The sequence below is a fragment of the Sus scrofa genome, chromosome 13 (genome assembly GCF_054392235.1).
Source record: "Sus scrofa isolate SSC_HxYL_T2T_F1_AM1 chromosome 13, Sscrofa_HxYL_maternal_Yorkshire_Landrace_v2.0, whole genome shotgun sequence".
In the NCBI taxonomy this organism is placed as follows: Eukaryota; Metazoa; Chordata; class Mammalia; order Artiodactyla; family Suidae; genus Sus; species Sus scrofa.
Genome location: NC_139395.1, coordinates 132,354,729 through 132,374,830, shown reverse-complemented (window position 1 = coordinate 132,374,830; position 20,102 = coordinate 132,354,729). Strand labels below are relative to the sequence as shown.

Genomic DNA, 20,102 nt, shown 5'->3' with positions numbered 1-20,102 from the left:
GACTGAGGGCAAAGCCAATTTCAGTGCTCGTTATCAGTCCGCGTGAGACACAGGAAGTGACGCCATTGTTGGCGGAAATACAGTTTGCTTACTGATCCGAAAAAAAATGGCTGCAGCCGGTTTGGCTGTGTTCTGTAGAAGAGTCTCGGCCGCCCTGAAGGCGTGTAGGTTGTTAATACGTCCTCAGGCCCCTCCTAGCACAAGGTAAGCGATGTGAGTAGTCTGTCCGCATCTCTAACTTTGGCTCATGTTTGGTTGCTGAGATGCTGAGAATGCTCAAGGATGGAAAGGCCGTTGGGATGGCTGGGCCCAAACCCACCTCTGTCAAGAGTAAGTGACCTTGGAGAAGTCTCCCACGTAAGATATTGCCGTCTTTCTCACACATTTTGTTCCACTTACTGTGGGGGGGGGGTCTGTAAAAACCCAGTATTTTTAAAATTAAACCTAGAGGTACAGTTTGGCTGGGAGAGGTGGGAAAAACTTCACTGAAGAGCTTTTGGTTATGGAACTGAAAGCTCTGTCACGTTCGGGTGGATTTAAAAAAAAAAAAAAAAGGCGAGTCGGGATGGTGAGGAGTTTGTACTCCCAGAGTCTGTCATAAAGAGATTATTCAGTAAATATTGAGTGAATACATGAAAGTAGCCAAATGAATGGAAAGTCACCCTGCAGGTATTAGAAAAGAATATCCTACATGTGGCGCTCATTTCTAGAAAGACCGCTGTCTTCTGGACAGACCAATCATTTTTAGCGTTAAGGTATATCGTTTCCTCCTTTTTATTAACTTTTTTTTTTTTTTTTTTTTTTTGCCTCAACCTCTGCACGTAGAATATCCCTGGCCAGGGATGGTACCCGAGCTGCAGTTGTGGTCTGTTCCCCTGTGATCTTTAACCCCCTAAGCCAAAAGGGAACAACTTTTGTTTTTAATGAATTGAATTTTATAAATAGTTGGGCATGTTATTTTTTTTTTTAAAGGAAGTAATGTATGTGCTTTTTTTTATAGAGAGAGTCTTAAAGTTTATTTTGGTAGACTTGCATTTATAGTCACTGGTTTAAAGTAGTTACTTTTCAGAGACGATTCTTTGAAGAAGATGCAAAGATTTCACCCTTTATTTTCAAATATGCATAGTAGTGCCCCAGGAATAAGGACTCTCCATCTTTGCCGGAGAGCAAACAGATCTATAGAATGTAAGCCTAAAATGACTCTTTTATGCACTCTGAAACTGCCAGATGAGGCTGGCTTCTCTCCTGGTTCTCAGACTCAAGGGTGAGGGCTGACCATGTGGTAGTCCTCCGGCATGTATGGGGCAGGGGAGGCTGCAAGCAGCCCCTATCTGGGCCTTGCACCCACCCCTCCTTGGGCTACTTGATCCCATGTTAGGCGTCAATGTGCTGCAGCAGCGAACCCCACCGGACACAATTACTTCTGACTTTGCTCCCTGCACTGTACATGCTGCTAGGAAGACAAGCGCCAAGGAGCACTGACCCAGCATGGCACTTAAGGAAGCCCTGCTACTGCTGTGTCCTATTTTAGGGCATTCGTCCTCAAGAATTACTCTGAAATTTGCCACCAGCCCAGAGGGAAGGGTGTCTTGCCTTTTACATAACTTAGTAGATGCTCAATGCACAGCCTCTAAACGCAGGCGCAATTCAAATATCCTGAAAGCACAGGCTAGTCCTGAGGTTAAGTGCCAATGCCGTGTCTTTAAAGATTAAGAAGAAAATGCAAGTTCCCGTTAAGACGTTGAAGCTCCTTGAGATCACAGATTACTGGGTGCACCACTGCCCCAAATGGATGAGTGCAGTGTAGCAAGTAGATAAGTTTCCTTAATGCTAAGAGCTACCAGTCAAATGCCTTTATCCAGCTGTTCTTCTATAGGAAGCAGAATTTCAAAAGTCTTTGGTTCATCTGAGGCAAAATCAGATTTATGTCAAAACACTGCTCCAAGTATTTTCATATCTGTGCCAAGTCTGTTTCGTCTCCCTCAAGACAAATGGGTGTCAACCCAAGCAAGACAAGTCTTAGAAGCACAGAGGCAAAGCGTATATGCCCAGAATGTCTCCATCTGCTTCTATGTGGCCACGCTTCATTAGTTTTAATTTACCAAAAGGAAATTAAATGATAACCTTTTTTTTTTCCCCCCCTCAAAGCAGACTGTCTAGAATAGGACTTCAGCTTAAGGCAAATCATAGCATGTTTTTCATTAAATAATCCCCCAAAGAAATCCAAAAAGTCAAGATGGCAGCTCTGAGAGATGACTGGCCTTATATTACAAAGTTTGAGAAATGAAACTTGCAACATTAGTCTGAGATCTTTGTTCTTGGTGATATTTTGTAGATGTCCTCTCAGGGGTGATTTTGTAATTCTGGGGTGCTGTGGACTTTTCTTTAGACTTGGGCATTTAGGAGAGAGCAGTCGACTTTTTAAGAAAAATAATTCTAATTGAAGCTTTATTTGTAAAAACTACTTCTGAAGTTAAAGTTACATTTCCGAAACACACATATTGGGTTGGTGTACTTAACTAAACGTGTTATTACTTTCCTTCCTATGGAGGGCTACCTGTGCCTGGCTAAAGGTAGACAGATTTTATACTGCAAACCACAAGTTTCTGGAGTTAGCCTGACTGGGTAAAGATGGTGCTAGGGTACCATAAGGGGATTTTGTTCAAAGCTGAGAGCCTCATCAAATTTTCTTTCCACTAATTTCAGTTGGGATTGGCAGGAAGAGAGAAAAACAGACCCCAAAATGGCCTTTTCAGGCTGAAAAGTAATGCGTATAATTCTCAAGTTCAAGAGAGAGAGGAGTTACATGGAAAAAGCATGGAATACATCTGGAAATAGCAAATGTATATCAAAAGGCTCCATTTCTTTTGTTCTTCCATGGAGACTCTTAGGGCATCAGGTTTGGAACATCTTTTAAAGCTACACACACACACACACACACACACACACACACACACACACGCCCTCTTAAGTGAGGGTACCACTATTCAGTATCAATAACATTTTCTTTTTGGCAATATAAGAAAAAGGCGGCAAAAAATATGACTTTCAAATGAAAGGCCATGTATTTCTTTTTTTGTTGGTTCTTTTGGGTTTTTTTGTTTTGTCTTTTTGCCATTTCTTGGGCCGCTCTTGCGGCATATGGAGGTTCCCAGGCTAGGGGTTGAATCGGAGCTGTAGCCACCGGCCTACGCCAAAGCACAGCAACGCGGATCCAAGATGCATCTGCGACCTACACCACAGCTCATGGCAACGCCGGATCCTTAACCCACTGAGCAAGGCCAGGGATCGAACTCACAACCTCATGGTTCCTAGTCGGATTCGTTAACCACTGAACCACGACAGGAACTCCAGAAAGGCTATGTATTTCTATATTCTGTGTACTGCACAGTCCTGCATGAATGCTCCACATTTCAAAGCAAGCCTGAAACAGGCTTAAAAGCTCCAAATCCTCCTTTGAGTGTGGTATGAGAGTAAGACTTCATCTCCAGCTGTTAGAGCCAAATCATCTTCCCTTACAGCCCAGCAATTGCCTAATCAATGCTTTAAGGATCTTGAACTTGATCCCATCACTTCAGAATATGCAATAAATGTAAACTCATGAAAGGAGAGCTCATTAATTGATGTCAAAGTAATTGCAAAGTAAAGTTAAAGGTCATTGCAATCATACCAGCTAGATGTGCTTCTATAGCCATTTAGATATCATGACTGGGCCGCAAACCCACCAGGCTGAGGGTCACTCTTAGACATCTACCCTCTCTTTTCTTCATTAACAAAAAACCAAAATGATGAACAAGTGCCAACATATGTTCTGTAGGAAAACGCCTCCCTTGTAAACTGTTACCATGACTGTAACTCACCAACAGCCTGGGCCCAAATTTGTTTTTAATGGTCTAGGGGTAAAGCTCTCCACTACAGGGAAAACATTTATTCCATTGCTGTTTTCATGTAAAAACTTTTTTTTTTTTTGGTGAATTAGCATACACCCAATTCCAGGAGGGAAGAACAGTTTCACACCTGTGGCAGGGCTTTCACCTGAACTAAATCTTCACCCAAACATCTTCAAACACCAAATAAGATGACGGGAGAATAAAATTAAAGAAGTCATAGGTTAACTGGAGGGAGAAAAACTTTGCCTACAGCTCAGAGTTAGTTTCGCAGATCCATAGGCAAGGACAGGGGCAGAAATCCAGCTGGAAGGCATCTGCAGTGCACTCCCATTGGGCCTGACTCATCAGAGCGGTATGGGGCCCAGCCTCTTCCTTGGGTACTAAGGCCGCTTGGGCACAGTGAGGTTTCTCAGCATGTTGAAGGAGTTGCCATCAGGATGCATAGTGACCGCTTCGCCGTTCTCCTGGTGAACCAGAAGGAACCCAGAATCATCGAGGCCAATTATCCACAGCTTTGGTCCCTCCGCGCTTCCCAGGTGGAATTGCTGAGCACTGTGTACCCAATATTTATAATACAGAGGAAGAACGCTCTTGCGCCCCTCCTCCTGAAGTGTATCGATCAGTTTCTCCAGCACAGTCACAGTTCAAGCAATGAGATAATCAGCTCTTAAGGGCCTCAGTCCTGCACTGTGTTTCTTATTGTATCCTGTGATGAGGCCGTTGATGCATATGGTAGGGTTACTGTTAGTCACGTTAAAGCCACAGCCAATAAGTATATAAAATGTTTCTCCCATAAGTGTCGAGTTAACCAGAATGCCACTGAGATTCATGAGGTCACTGTAATAAATATCATTGGGCCACTTCACCCATAAGTTGATGTCCTGGTACTGCGCATAATGTATGTGCTTTTAAATCTACCACAGTTATTGAGCATGTATTACCTACAGTGTTACTGCTTACTTCAACCTCGGAGATATGCAGTGCCTTTTTTTTTTTTTTTTTAATTTTGCAGAAGTTCAGGGGTTGTAATTTGATCAAGATGGCAACTTGAATCAGTTATCTCTTCTATCTCATCCTTTTTCCTTAAAAAGTAATTTTAGATTTTTATCATTACTGTTAAGTGAATATCTATTCATTTGCAGACACTTTGGAAAATAGGGTAAAATATTTTGAAGAAGAAAGAAAAAGTCAGCTATAATTCTACCATTCAGAGATAAACAGATTTCGTTCTATTCTTTATAACTTTGCACATGTACACATACATGTAATTTAAAAATAAAATCAGTATTATATTTACATATCTGCATTTTTGTGTTCTACCAGTGTTCTCCCAACTTTTTATTTAAAAAAATTTTAACCCAACAGAAAAGTTGTAAGAGTAGAATGGATAACCATATACTCCTCACCTATATTAAGCAACCCGCAACATTCTGTCACTTCTTTTTAATACTTTTTATATCCATGGCTTTTTTTTTCTGAATTGTTTGGGGCATGCTGGAATTGCAAACATCATGACACTAATATCTCCTAACAACAAAAAAACTGTTTTCTCCCTGATCAGGGATTGAAGCCAGGCCACAGCAGGTGAAAAGGGAAGAGTCCTAACCACTAGACCACAGGATACTCCCAAGAACAGTGTCTTTAAAAACCACAGTACTACAATGATCACACGGGAGATTTTTTTTTTCTTTCTTAATTTTAATATTCAGGATCCAATAAGTGATGATTTATTGCACTAATTATCATGTCTTTTTCTTTCTTTTTTTTTTTTTTTGTCTTTTGTCTTTTGTCTTTTTAGGGCCGCACCTGCGGTATATGGAGGTTCTCAAGCTAGGGGTCGAATTGGATCTGTTGCTGCCGGCCTACACCACAGCCCCAGCATCACCATATCCGAGCCGCATCTGTGACCTACACAACAGCTCACGGCAATGCTGGATCCTTAACCCACTGAGCGAGGCCAGGGATTGAACCTGGAATCTCATGGTTCCTAGTCAGAGTTGTTTCCGCTGAGCCACAATGGGAACTCTTGTCATGTCTTTTTAGTTGTCTTTAATCCAAAATGGTTCTTTTTTTTTCTCTTTGATGATATTGACATTTTTAATTATAAGGTTAGCCTTTTTAGAATATCCCTTCTTTTGGATTTGTCTGATTGTTTTCTCATGATTAGATTCTGGTTAAATTTTTTTTGGTAGGAATACAAAACTTTGCAATACACATCATTATTGTGTTTTAAATTATTTGCCCAGGTCACTAAATATTCTTTATAAACATGACTTTCAGATTACTGTGTAATAGATCATACGGATGCTTGATACAGTTAATTTTTTAAGCTATTCCCTAGCTGCATATTACATTATTATCAGCTTTTTGATATCATATATAATCCTTTAATAGACTTTTTTAGAAAGTATAATTGATTTACAATATTATATTAGTTTCAGGTATACAGTATAGTGATTCAGTGTTTTTATACATTGCAAAATAGTCACCTCAATAGACATTTTAATTTATTAATTCCCACTATAATATATTTAATCGAAATTTCTAGATGTGGAATTACTGGGTTAAAGGAGGAAGCATTGGGACCTCTGATACTTGTTACAAAATTAACCTTCAGGGTGTTTTTAATCTGCTTATATACCCACTGGTGGCATATGAAAGACCTAAAAATGTTACCTTAAAATAGAAATTGTGTCAATATATTACCTTGAAATTATTTGAATATATTAAGCTCTCAAATTACAGGATAGCAGATATATAATGGAATGTTTAAAAAAAATTTCCTTTTTTATTTTTGGCTAAGGAGAAAAAATAGCTTTATTGCTTTGCCAGCTTTATTTGTAATGCTTTAAAGACTGTGTCCCCCTTAGGAGAGATTAGGAAGTGGTTTTATAATTTTGAGAGTGAAAACTAAGGCTGCAGATAAGAATCAGGGTAGAGGCCAGTTTGCATTGTTTTCAAAGCTTGTGTTCAGTGGTCTGGTGGTCTTCTTTCCAGAATAAAGAATGCTTCAGTAACATCTTCCATTTGTTGGGGGGCTTACTTCCGGTATCTGGACTCACCGAGGTTCAGGTTCTTCATTCCTCTTCATAGAAGGAATTCAGTGAGAGACAAAGTGATAGGCAAGAAATAGATTTATCAAGATAGGACACTTGTGAGAGATGCAAGCAGGCAGGCAAGGAGGCTCTGCCAAAAAAATAATTTCAAAGAGTTCTTTGGTGGCTTAGTGGGTTAAGAATCCAGCATTGTCACTGTGGTTCTGGTTACCTCTGTGGCAAGAGTTTGATCTCTGGCATGGGAACTTCTGCGTGCTGTGGATGCAGCCAAAAAAATTGTTTTTTCTAAAGAATTTTTTGGGTTTGTTGTCTCTTATGCAGAAACCCAAGTTGGTTTTTTGACATTGTAGATGAAGTGATTCTGTTTATTGCCTATAAAATCCAAATGTTGTAAAATTTTAATCACTTGTTTATATATGTTCAGTTGCAGGTTTTCTCCTAGTCTATTGCCTAAGAATACACCAAATGTCACATCTTTTCACCAGTTTAGGATATTTCATACCACATTCTCAAGGAGAGGTCTGGAAGAATTTTTTGATGACCCAAAGAACTGGGGGGAAGAAAAAGTGAAATCTGGTGAGATATTTGACTTAATCAATATTAAATGTATTGACCCCTCTATCATTTTGGTTTTACTTATCCAGTTTGGGAATTATGTAGGTGTTTCGTTTTTTATTCCCTTTGGAAATGTCTATTAGAGAAAATTAGGAGGACAATATAATAGAGAGTTAACTCTTCCTTGGCAGATTGGCAAAAGTTTTAGAAGAGTAGTAGGTTGAAATTATTAACTAAAGTGAGGTTTGGGCTTGTTTTAGGTTTCATTTTTTTTTTTTATTTAGAGAAAATCGAAAATTAACTTATAATGATATTAAATATTTTGACATTAGATTGTGAAAATACGTTCTATACTAATATTCTTTGAATGTTGTTGCCAGTCACTTTACTAGTATTTTCATATGTTAACTAATTTAATCACAATTTAATCCTAATTATATATTACAATAAAGCTATTATATATTTTTTATAGATAAGGAAGCAGATTTAGAGAGGTTAATTTGCTAGAGGGCAAGTAGCTAGAAAGTAATTTCATGTTATGAATTTATCATTTTAATTTAAAAGGAGCATCATGGACCTGTCAGCAATTAAGGAACAAAAGTAATGAAGATTTGCATAAACTTTGGTAAGTATACTGAGCATATTAACATCTAAGTGTTTGAAGCAGTTATAATATAATAATAAGGTATAAAACTTATATATATCTAGTGTGAGAAATTAAATGATTTATAGTACTGTGGATGATATATAAGATCATTAAAATTTTTATATATGTGACAGGTTAAAGTATATTAAGATAGGTTTATCAGAATTCTCAAAAAGTTGGGAGTTTAGAAATTTTACTGTAACTGCTACCAGTCATACTACCGCCTTTATAGCTAACAATTTCAGGAAACTAATAAAAACAGAATGAGGATGAGTTAGTCACATTTAGGCCTTCTTCCTTTTTATTACTCTTTTCATGATCTGGAAGCTTTAGCTTATTGCTTTGGGGAAGTGTGTTGGAAAGTACCCTTAATTAAAAGATGTAACTGGGTTTTTTGACAGCTTCTCCTGATGAATTAGAGAGGGTTGAGAGGATTTAAGACAGGGTGTTACTTTAATTGACTATATATATAAATTGAGGTATAATTGACATATTAGTTTCAAGTATACAACATAGTGACAAAATAATGACTCAATTTGCATATATATTGCAAAATGATCACAGTAAATCCAGTTAGTATTCATCACCATACATAATTACAAAAAAATTTTGCCTTGTGATGAGAATTTTCAAGATCCATTCTCTGAGGAACTTTCAAGTATGCATTACAGTCTTACTAACTTTAATCACCATGGTGTACATTATATCCCCCTGACTTTCTCCTTTTGTAACTGGGGAATTTGTACATTTTGACCCCCACCCCCTGCATTAATTGACTGTATTTAGCTTAAAGATGTGTTTGTTTGAACTGTACTGTTTTTTTAAAATTTGGTAATTTCACACATAAATAAGCATTTCTGGCTCCTCTTGAATAATCAGACCTGTGATAAGATAAGACCTGCATTCCTACATGGTAACAGTTGGCTAGTCTAAATGGAGCAGTGTGCACCACTTTTTACCCATCTTGTTCTTTCACCAAGCCCACTTCACTTATAATTGTTAATTGTCTAGGCACTGTAGTAGGCATTTAGAGTTTTAGACCCTGATTTAAAGGGTTGTTTATCTTTCATAACAGATTAAAGAATTGTAAAATGGTTATAAAACCACTAACATTACAGACTTATTCATGTGATACAGTAAGAAAAACATATTTTGTCTTTGTCTCTGATTGCTTAATACACAGCTCCTAAATCCCTTGGAATTGCCTGAGTGATAGGAGTGTCTTTTGTTCTAATTAGGCAACTCTTGGAAGGGGGGTGTTGGTGCACAGTTTCAGAATAAAGGCTGGTCGCCTAGAAGACCAGAAGTGATTAGACAGTGGAGTGTTCAGCCTCACCACTACCTACCCCTCTGGGGAGGGAGAAGGACTGGAGGTTGAATTCAGTCACCTGTGGCCAGTGATTTAAATCAGTCATGCCTGCATAATGAGACCTCCATGATAAACCTTAAACAACCAAATTTGGAGATCTTCCAAGTTGGTGAATGCATGGAGTTTCTGGAAGGGTGGTGTGCCTTTAGAAGGCATGGAAGCTCTGCACCCACTCCTCATACCTAGTCCTTTGCATCTCTTTCATCTAGCTGTTCCTGAGTTGTATTCTTTATGATAAACCAGTGATAAGGAGTAAAGTGCTTCCTGAATTCTGTGAGCGATTCTATTCAGTTATCTAACCCAAGGAGAGGGTTGTTGGCACCCCTGATTTATAGTTGGTCAGTCAGATATATGGGAGGCCTGGGAGATGCTGATGGCCTCTAAAGTGGGGAGCAGTCTTATAGGACTAAACTCTTAAATCTGTGGAATCTGGCACTAACTCCAGGTGGTTAGGGTCAGAGAGTTAGAAAAATTGTATTGGAAACAAAACAAAACAAAACACGTTATTTGGTGTCAGGAGGGAAGAATCTCTCATTTGTTGTCAGAAGTGTTATGTGTAAAACAGCACAGATTTGGAGTTCCCTTTGTGGCTCAGCGGAAACGAATCTGACTAGGAACCATGAGGTTGTGGGTTCAATCCCTGGCCTCGCTCAATGGGTTCAGGATCCGGTGTTGCCGTGAGCTGTGGTATAGATCGCAGACGCGGCTCAGATCCAGTGTTGGCTGTGGCTGTGGTGTAGGCCCGCAGTTACAGCTTCGATTGTATACCTAGCCTGAGAACCTCCATATGCTGCAGGTGAGGCCCTAAAAAGCAAAAAAAAAAAAAAAAAAAAAAAAAAAATTAAGAAAATTAAAACAGCGCAGATTCTCTATAGAAAAATTAGTTGTGTTAAAAGCCCTATTACTGTGGATTATGGGTAATAATCCTAAAGGAATAGCTAAGGCAGTTTCAAAATTCACCCTGGCTAAAACCAAATAATTTATCTTCTGCCACTCCTTTCTCCCCAAGTTATCTTCTTCCATCTCCAAAAGTACTCCAGGAGCTTTGTTTCCTTTTCAGTGCCATTTTCATATTTATTTCCTTTCCTTTTTTCCAGCTCTAATTCTTAATCAGACATATTCACATAACCTTCCCACTTGAGGTTTGCCACTTGGTGTTTTTATTTCAGTGATTTGATTGTGTTTGCTTTGGTTTCTTTTCTATCCTAATAAATTGCATCTCCACGAAACTTTTCTTGATCATCTTAGCTAGAAGAAATGTCTCATCTCTCACACTTAATTCTCCTGGTTCTTGTCTATATCACTTAGTACATTCACCACATTACAGTTTTGGAGGGAGCACAGTGGACTAAAAATAAAATGGGTTTTAGAGGAAAGTTCATAGCAATACAAGCCCACCTCAGGAAACAAGAAAAAGCCCAAATAAACAAGCTAACTTTTACATCTAAAGCAGCTCGAGAGAGAAGAACAGACAAGACCTAAAGTTAGTAGAAGGAAAGAAATCATAAAGATCAGAGCAAAAATCAATGAAATAGAAACAAAGAAAACCACAGAAAAGATCAATGAAACGAAAAGCTGGTGCTTTGAAAAGATCAACAAAATTGATAAACCCCTAGCCAGACTTATCAAGCAAAAAAGAGAGAGGACTCAAATCAATAAAATTAGAAATGAAAAAGGAGAAGTAACAATGGACATCACAGAAATACAAAGGATCATAAGAGACTACTATATGCAACTATACACCAATAAAATGGAAAACCTAGAAGAAATGGACAAATTCTTAGAAAAGTACAATCTTCCAAGACTAAACCAAGATGAAATAGAAAAGATGAATGGACCCATCACAAGAACTGAAATTGAAACTGTGATTAAAAAACTTCCGACAAACAAAAGTCCAGGACCAGATGGCTTCACAGGCGAATTCTATCAAACATTTAGAGAAGAGCTAACACCTCTCCTTCTGAAACTATTTCAAAAAATTGCAGAAGAAGGGATACTCCCAAACTCATTCTATGAGGCCACCATCACCCTGGTACCAAAACCAGACAAAGACTCCACCAAAAAAGAAAACTACAGGCCAATATCACTGATGAACATCGATGCAAAAATCCTCAACAAAATACTAGCAAACCACATCCAATAATACATTAAAAGGATTGTACATCATGATCAAGTGGGATTTATCCCAGGGATGCAAGGGTTCTTCAGTATCCGGAAATCCATCAGTGTGATACACCACATTAACAAACTGAAGAATCAAAACCATATGATCCTCTCAATAGACAGGGAAAAAGCCTTTGACAAAATCCAACACCCATTTCTGATAAAAACCCTTCAGAAAGTGGACACAGTGGGAACCTACCTCAACATGATAAAGGCCATAGCCAATCAATAGCAAGTATGTGAACCTTTATGGTATAACACTAGTTTTAGTCCTAGATCCACTTTATGTCTATACGTTTGTTTCAATTTTCTCACTCACTTTGTTTTTGAGATACATATACCATAATTCACCCTTTTAAAGTGGATAATTCAATAGGTTTTAGTACATTCAAAAATTTGTACAACTATCGTCACTAATTCCAGAACATTTTCATTAGCCAGAAAGAAACTCTGTATCCATTAGCTGTCACTCTCCATTTCCTCCTCCCTTCAGCCCCTAGCAGCCATTAATCTGCTTTCTGTCTCTGAATTTTCCTGTTCTGGATATTTCATATGTATGGAATCATACAACATGTGACTTTTTATGTTTGTTTACTTTCACTTAGCATGTTCTCAAGGTTCATCCATGTTGCAACATCTATCAATAGTTCTATTTTTTGCTGAAAAATATCCCATTGTATGGAAATTTTTATTTCACCAGCTGATGTATATTTGAAAAAAAAAAATAGAATGGGTTTTACCCACAGGAAAGTTAGGAATTGAATCTTGAATTATCCATGTGCCTTCAAATACCTTATTTTTCTCAGCCTTAGTTACTTCATTTAGAAAGTGGCAAAGAGAATTGTTGTGAGAATTCAATGAAATAAATGTATATAATGTCGTGGCACGTTTCCTTGCATGTAACAGGAACTGAATAAGTGTTATTTTTATCTTGATATGTAGGGACTGTGTTTTATGTTTTTTGTAACTCTTTTGGTACTTAATACAGTATGTGGCACCTGGGAAATTTATTGAACAAATGAATAGAATTAGATACAGCTCTGTTTAAAGAATTATTCTTTGTCATGCATTCTGTATGGTTGAGATTTCTAAAGGACTTGAGTACAGACCATTAATTTTGATCAAAAATCACAACTTTATTAATACAACCACAGAATAGCATTACAAGCTTTGTGTTTTTTTTTTTTTTTTTTTTTTTTTTTATATATAGGTATGTTCTACTGAAAGAAAGAAACATGCTCCTAACTCTAGAACAGGAGGCTAAGCGACAGAGGTTGCCAATGCCAAGTCCAGAGCGGTTAGAAAAGGTGAGATTTGTGGGAGGCTGAGTGGGAAAAAAAGCTGAAAGGTGTAAGTGTATGGTTCCTGTAATTCTTTGCAGGTAGATCCCTTTCTTTCTATTTCTGCTTGATTTTTACAAGGTTAAAGAGTTGTGCAACTATCACTACTATCTAATTTACAGCATTTCCATCACTCCAAAAAGACACCTCATACCCATCTCGTCACTCCCATTCCTACCTACAACTCCCAGCATATGCCTGGGCATATGTTTTTATTTATCTTGGGTAGATACCTAGGAGTAAAATTGTTGTGTGGTAAATCTGTGTTTAACATTTTAGGAAGCAACCAAACCATTTTCTGAAGTACCTACACCATTTTACATTTCTAATTCTGGTTTAGCTACTTTTGCATCAAATAGGTCAAAAAAAAAAAAAATGTTAATGCTTTTTTTTTTTTTTTTTGAGGTTAAAAAAAACACGTAACTGAAAATTTATCATCGTAACCAGTTTTTAACTGTATAGTTTATTGACAAAGATTGCGTATATTTAAGGTGTACAGTGTGCTTTCATGTAAATATACATTGTGAAATGATCACCACAATCAAACTAATTAGCATTCATTACCTCACATAGGTCCCCCTTTTTCCCTTTCATCCTCCAACCCCCTCATTGTGGGGTTTCTTCTTCTTTTCTTTTTTTGTCTTTTTAGGGCCTCACCCACAGCATATGGAGGTTCCCAGACTAGGGGTTGACTTGGAGCTCTAGCCACTGGCCTATGCCACAGCCATAGCCATAGCAACACCAGATCCAAGCAACATCTGTGACCTACACTGAAGCTCACAGCAACACTGGATCCTTAACCCACTGATCGATGCCAGGGATTAAACCTGCATCCTCATGGATACTAGTCAGGTTCGTTTCTGCTGAGCCATGATGGAAACCCCTTTTTCTTTTTTCACTTTCAAGTGGCTTTAAAATTTATTTAAAAAAATTTTTTAAATTGAAGAATAGTTGAATTACAATGTTGTGTTAATTTTTGCTGTACAGCAAAGTGATCAGACATATATAGAGACACTTTTTTTTTAAATTCTTCTGCATTATGATTTATCACCGGCCACTGAATATGGTTCTCTGTGCTATACAGTTTATCTTCTCTCTGCCATGTATAATAGCTTACATCGCCTCACTCCAAACTCCTACCCATCCCTTCACTAACCTTCTCCCACTTGGCAACCAAAAGTTTCTTCTTGTCCATGAGTCTTTTTCTGTTTTGTAGATAGGTTCATTTGTGTCATATTTTAGATTCTACTTATCATGTAAGCGATATCATATGGTATCTGTCTTTCTCTTTCTGACTGACTTTGCTTAGTATGAGTCTCTCATTACATCTATGTTGCTGAGAATGGTATTATTTTGTTCTTTTTTATGGCTGAGTTGTATTCCATTGTATATATGTACCACATCTTTATCCATTCATCTATTGATGGACATTTAGGTTGTTTCCATGTCTTGGCTATTGTGAATAGTTCTGCTATGAACATAGGGGTGCATATATCGTTTTGAGTTACAGTTTTTTCTGGATATATGCTCAGGAGTGGGATTTATGGATCATTTGGTAGTTGTATATTTAGTTTTCTGAGGAACCTCCATACTGTTTTCCATAGTGGCTATACCAATTTACATTCCCACCAGAAGTGTACAAGGGTTCCCTTTTCCTCACACCCTCTCCAGCATTTATTATTTGTAGCCTTTATGATGGCCATTCTGACCAGTTTGAGGTGGTACCTCATTGTGGTTTTGATTTGCATTTCTCCAATAATTAGTGATGTTGAACATCTTTTCATGTGGCTGTTGGCCATCTGTATGTCTTCTTTGTAGAAATATCTATTTAGGTCTTCTGCTCATTTTCCAGTTGGGTTTTTTTGTTGTTATTGAGTTGTAGAGCTGTTTATATATTTTGAAAATTAAGCCGTTGTTGGTTGCATCATTTGCAAATATTTTCTCCCATTTTATGTCCTTTCATTTTGTTGATGGTTTCCTTTGCTATTCAAAAGCTTTTATATTTGATTAGGTCCCATTTGTTTAATTTTGCTTTTATTTCCTTTGTCTTGAGAGACCTATCTAAGAAAATATTGCTATGACTTATGTCTGAGAATATTTTGCCTGTGTTCTCTTCTAAAAGTTTTATGATGTCATGTATTATATTTAGGTCTTTAAACCATTTTGAGTTTATTTTTGTATGTGATTTAAGAGAGTTTTCTAATTTAATTGATTTACATGTAACTGTCCAGCTTTCCCATGCCACTTGCTGAAGAGACCATCTTTTCACCACTGTATATTCTTGCTTCCTTTGCTGTAGATTAATTGGCCATAGGTGTGTGGGTTTATTTCTGGGCTTAGTATTCCGTGCCATTGATCTGTCTGTTTTTGTGCCTATACCAGGCTGTTTTGATTATTGTAGCTCTGTAGTATAGTCTAAAGTCTGGAAGGGTTAGGCCTCCAGCTTGTTCTTTTTTTCCAATTGCTTTGGTGATTCTGGGTCTTGTGTTTTCATATAAATTTTAGGATTATTTATTCTAGTTCTGTGAAAAATGTATTTTGATAGGGATTGCATTAAATCTGTAGGTTGCATTAAATCTTTAGATTGCTTTGAGTAGTATGGCCATCTTAACAGTATTAAGTTTTCCAATCCAAAAGCATAAGATATCGCCATTCCTTTGAATCATCTTCAATTTCCTTTATCAGTGTTTTATAGTTTTCACATATAAGTCTTTCAGCTTGGTTAAGTTTTATTCCTAGGTTCGAAGTTTTTTGTTTGTTTGTTTTTGTTTTTTTGTCTTTTGTCTTTTTAGGGCCATACCCGTTACATATGGAGGTTCCCAGGCTAGGGGTCTAATCGGAGCTGTTGCTGCCAGCCCACTCCAGAGCCACAGCAACACCAGATCTAACCTGTGTCTACAACCTATACCATGGCTCACGGTAGTGCTGGATCCTTAATCCACTGAGCAAGGCCATGGACTGAACCTGCAACCTCGTGGTTCCTGGTTGGATTTGTTTCTGCTGCACCATGATGGGAACTCCAAGGTTTGAGGATTTTTTCACAAAATTTTAAACAGGATTTTTTTTTTCTTACTTTCTGATATTTCTTTGTTAATGTAAAGAAATGCAACAGCTTCGGTATATTAATCTTATATCCTGCTACCTTGCTGAATTCATGTATTCTAATAGTTTTTTGTGTGGAGACTTGAGGGTTCTGTATATAGAATATCATGTCATCTGCAAATACTGATAGTTTTTTCCTTCCTCTTTGGATATCTTTCATTTCTTTTTCTTGCCTGATTGCTGACACCTTAACTTCCAATACTATGTTGAATAGAAATGGTGAGAGTGGGCCTCCTTGTCCTGAATTCTTTCAGCTTTTTACCATTGAGTATTACTTGGCTGTGGGTTTGTTGTAAATGGCTTTAATTATGTTGAGATAGGTTCCCTCTTTACCCACTTTGGTGAGAGTTTTTAACATGAATAGATGCTAATTTTGTCAAATGCTTTTTCTGCATCTATTGATATGCTTGTGTGGTTTCTGTCTTTGCTTTTGTAAATGGTGATGTATCACATTGATTGATTTGTGTGTGTTGAACCATCCTTATGATCCTGGAATAAATCCAACTTGGCCATAGTGTATGATCCTTTTTATATAGTTGAATTCAGTTTGATAGTATTTTATTGAGGATTTTTGCATTTATATTCATCAAAAATATTGACCTGTCATTTTCTTTTTTTTGTAATGTCATTGTCTGATTTTGGTATCCAGATGATGGCAGCTTTATAGAATGAGTTTGGATAGTATGAGAAGGATTGGTGTAAGTACGTAAATTCTTTGTATGTTTGGTGGGATTCTACAGTGGAACAGTCCAGGCCCAGACTCTTATTTACAGGGAGTTTTTAAATTACATAATGTCTCACTTCTAAGGATAAGTCTGTTCAAATAATACATTTCTTCTTGACTCAATTTTGGTAGGCTATATGTTTCTAGAAACTTGTCCATTTCTTCTTTGTTTTCCAGTTTTTTGGCATATAGCTATTCATTGTATTCTCATGATTTTTTTAAAAAATTGCTGTGGTTTTTGTTGTTACTTCAATTTCATTTCTTACTCTGTTTATTTTTCTAACTTTTTTTCTTTTAGGTGATAGTTTAGGTTTATTTAAGATTTTTGTTTGTTTCATGAGGAAGGCCTGTATTGCTTATGAACTTCCCTCTTAGAAATGCTTTTGTTATATCGCGTAGGTTTCTAAGGTTGGTTTTCATTGTCATTTGTCTCAAGGTATTTTCTGGTTTCTTGGATTTTATTGTTGACCCATTGGGGTTTTTTTTTGGTAGTATATTGTTTAGTTTCCATGTGTTTGTTCTTTTCCTGTTGTTCTCTCTGTGATTAATTTCTAGTTTCATACCATTGTGGTCAAAAAAGATGTGTGAAATATTTTGGTGCTCCTATATTGAATGCATGTATGTTAATGAGTATAATATCCTTTTCTTGTATTGATCCCTTTAACATTATATAATGTCCTTCTTTTTCTTTATGGCTTTTGTTTTAAAGTCTATTTTGTCCGATAGAAGTATTGCTACCCCCACTTTCTTGTTTCCATTTGCGTGAGATATCTTTTCCATCTGTTCATTTTCAGTCTGTGTGTGTCTTTCACCCTGAAGTGAATCTCTTGTGGGCAGCATACTATAGGTTTTTGTTTTGTTTTTCTTTATCCAATCTGCTACTCTTTCTCTTTTGATTGGAGCATTTAGTCAGTTGACCTCCCCTCCCCTTCCCTTCTCTTCCCTCTTGATTTATGCATTCCAGTTTTATTCAGTAAATTATAATCCTTTAATATCATCCCAGATTTGCCCAGTATGGGTTCCTTCAAGCTGGCCCCTGTATCCTAATCATTCTTTGCTGGTTTTATCTTGTTCTGGTTTTATCCTGTACTTTCCCTCCCCAACCCTGAAATCAGACATTTTACAGAGGAACTCTCGTTCCTTTGAATGGAGCGTGGTATATTTAGAATTTAGAGACTCCAAGTGGATTAGCTGTTTATAAATAGCACATTGTTTATTTGATGAAAAAGCTTTTGCTTGAATGGTGCTATTCTAAGACTTTTAAACTTCAATAATAGATTATTCTCTCTCCCTGCTTTAAAAAATATATTTTAGAGGTGAACTTTAGCCCAAGAGATCATATGTACTATACTTTCTGAATTAGAATCCAAAATAAGAGTCTTCTCCAGATAAACTGACCATAATTTTTTTAACTTCAAATATGTGTAGGTTTCTCAGTGTGTTGTGACATACTACTAACAAAAATTTATCAAGAAAAAATGTTAAAAGAATTATTCTGAATTTAAGATATAAACAGAAGCTTTGGAACTCTATAAAGACACTTTTGGCTCTATCTTTGTAAGATAACATTAGATTTTAGTTTAAAAGCCTCAGCCCAGAGCAAACTAATGTAGTCAGTCAACAGCCAGGTTTACTGATTCCTAAGGGTCAGAGAGCTTTGGATTGGGCCCTGAACAATGTGGTCCCTTCACTCTTCTAAGTTTGTCTTCAAAAAAGAATTTGTCATTCTTACCCATCTTTTATTTCTCATGGATTTTGTAGAAATTCATAGAGTTGAGAGGAAATAAGTTGGATTTAGCTACTTACTCAGTGTGGCCTTGAGTTCAAGTAGTGGGTAGAAATGCTGAGTGTGAGCTGCATATCCAGGTTATGAAATAGTTAGAAGTGTGTGGCTTTCACCTTTCAGGTTCCACAGCTACCTGGAGGATATCTTTATAGTCAAATCTATATTCCCCACCCCCACCTTAAGGGTTCTTATAAGGAAAAGTATGTATATGCAGGACTTCCTGTCTGTTATGTTGCTTAGGATGATAGGCAGAATCACAAAAAAAACCTGTTAGTATTTAGAACTACGAAAATATTTAGCTCATTTGTCATCAAATCCCCAATGTATGAATATTTATTTATGAATAAATACATTGTTCAGCCAGTATATTATTATGTACATTGTAAAACAGAACAGAAATGTTCAAAAAAGGAGATAAAAAGAAATAGAAGTTCTAATGTTCTTCATGTATCTTGACGGACCTTTGGGGATTAGTATCAGGATAGATTGATATTCCATTCCCTATAATAGCAACAGCTGCCAAGCAGGTCAAAATATCAGCATCTGAGTGTTAGGGACACACTGATTTATTAAGGCTAAAATACGGATTTTAATATTAAAAAGTAGCAGATTGTCACCACTTTTTTTTTCTTATGGCTAAACACACAGCATAAGGAAGTTCCTGGGCCAGAGATTGAATCTGAGCTTCAGATGCACCACACAGGAACTCCTGCTATCACTTCTTAATAGCTCACTGAGTTTTGAAATTGGGTCTCCAGAAGGAATTTATGTAAGCGTATCATACTCCAAACAAAAGTAATAAATGGAAATTTTAGCTAAATAGATTTTCATGTAAACTAAACTTTAGAAAAGTTACAAAAAATATTATAGAAACCTATGTATGTGCATAGCCACACCAAAAAGACTTTTAGGAAATATTTGACAGAATGGTTCTTTGACAGAAATATTTATCATAGGTTTTCTGTAACATAGTCATTATATGTTCTCTTTCTTTGGAATTCTGTCATAGGTGATTGTTGAAATTATGTCTATTTTCTTCTCAGGTAGTAGATTCCATGGATGCGTTAGATAAAGTTGTCCAAGAAAGGGAAGATGCCCTTAGACTTCTTCAGACTGGTCAAGAAAAAGCTAGACCTGGTGCTTGGAGAAGAGATATCTTTGGAAGAATCATCTGGTAGGTGGCTCTTCTAAGATGAGAATGGAAGTCCCATGCCTCATTGCCCTGTTCAGTATCTTTTAAGAATATGAGATGTGTCTAATATAAACAGAGGTCCCCAAAACTCCAGGATATGAATGAAGATTGCTTTATCTGGTAGCCCAGACATCTCATTCCTGTGATTCAATTATTTATAGGTTCTTTATAACAGTGGTTCTTAATCTTATGTGGATCATATGACCTTTTGAGAATTGGATGAGAGTTATAGATCTGTTTGCCAGAGAAATGTACATGTGTACATGTAATTTCTGAGGG

At 37.0% G+C, this 20,102-nt stretch overlaps 1 protein-coding gene across 2 annotated transcripts in view; it reads left to right on the top strand.

Annotated features, from left to right (window-relative positions):
- Window positions 1-79: 79 nt before the first annotated feature.
- MRPL47 (mitochondrial ribosomal protein L47) overlaps window positions 80-20,102 on the top strand; it is a 29,517-nt gene continuing 9,494 nt past the window's right edge. For both annotated transcript variants that reach the window (XR_014824384.1, XM_003132547.5), the window contains exons 1-5: window positions 80-204; window positions 7,371-7,522; window positions 8,066-8,126; window positions 12,890-12,986; window positions 19,675-19,805. Coding sequence is in view for 1 of the 2 variants with exons in the window: in XM_003132547.5 (XP_003132595.1) it covers window positions 107-204; window positions 7,371-7,522; window positions 8,066-8,126; window positions 12,890-12,986; window positions 19,675-19,805 (539 nt within the window). In the remaining variant the exon portion in view is untranslated. The remainder of the gene's footprint in view (window positions 205-7,370; window positions 7,523-8,065; window positions 8,127-12,889; window positions 12,987-19,674; window positions 19,806-20,102) is intronic.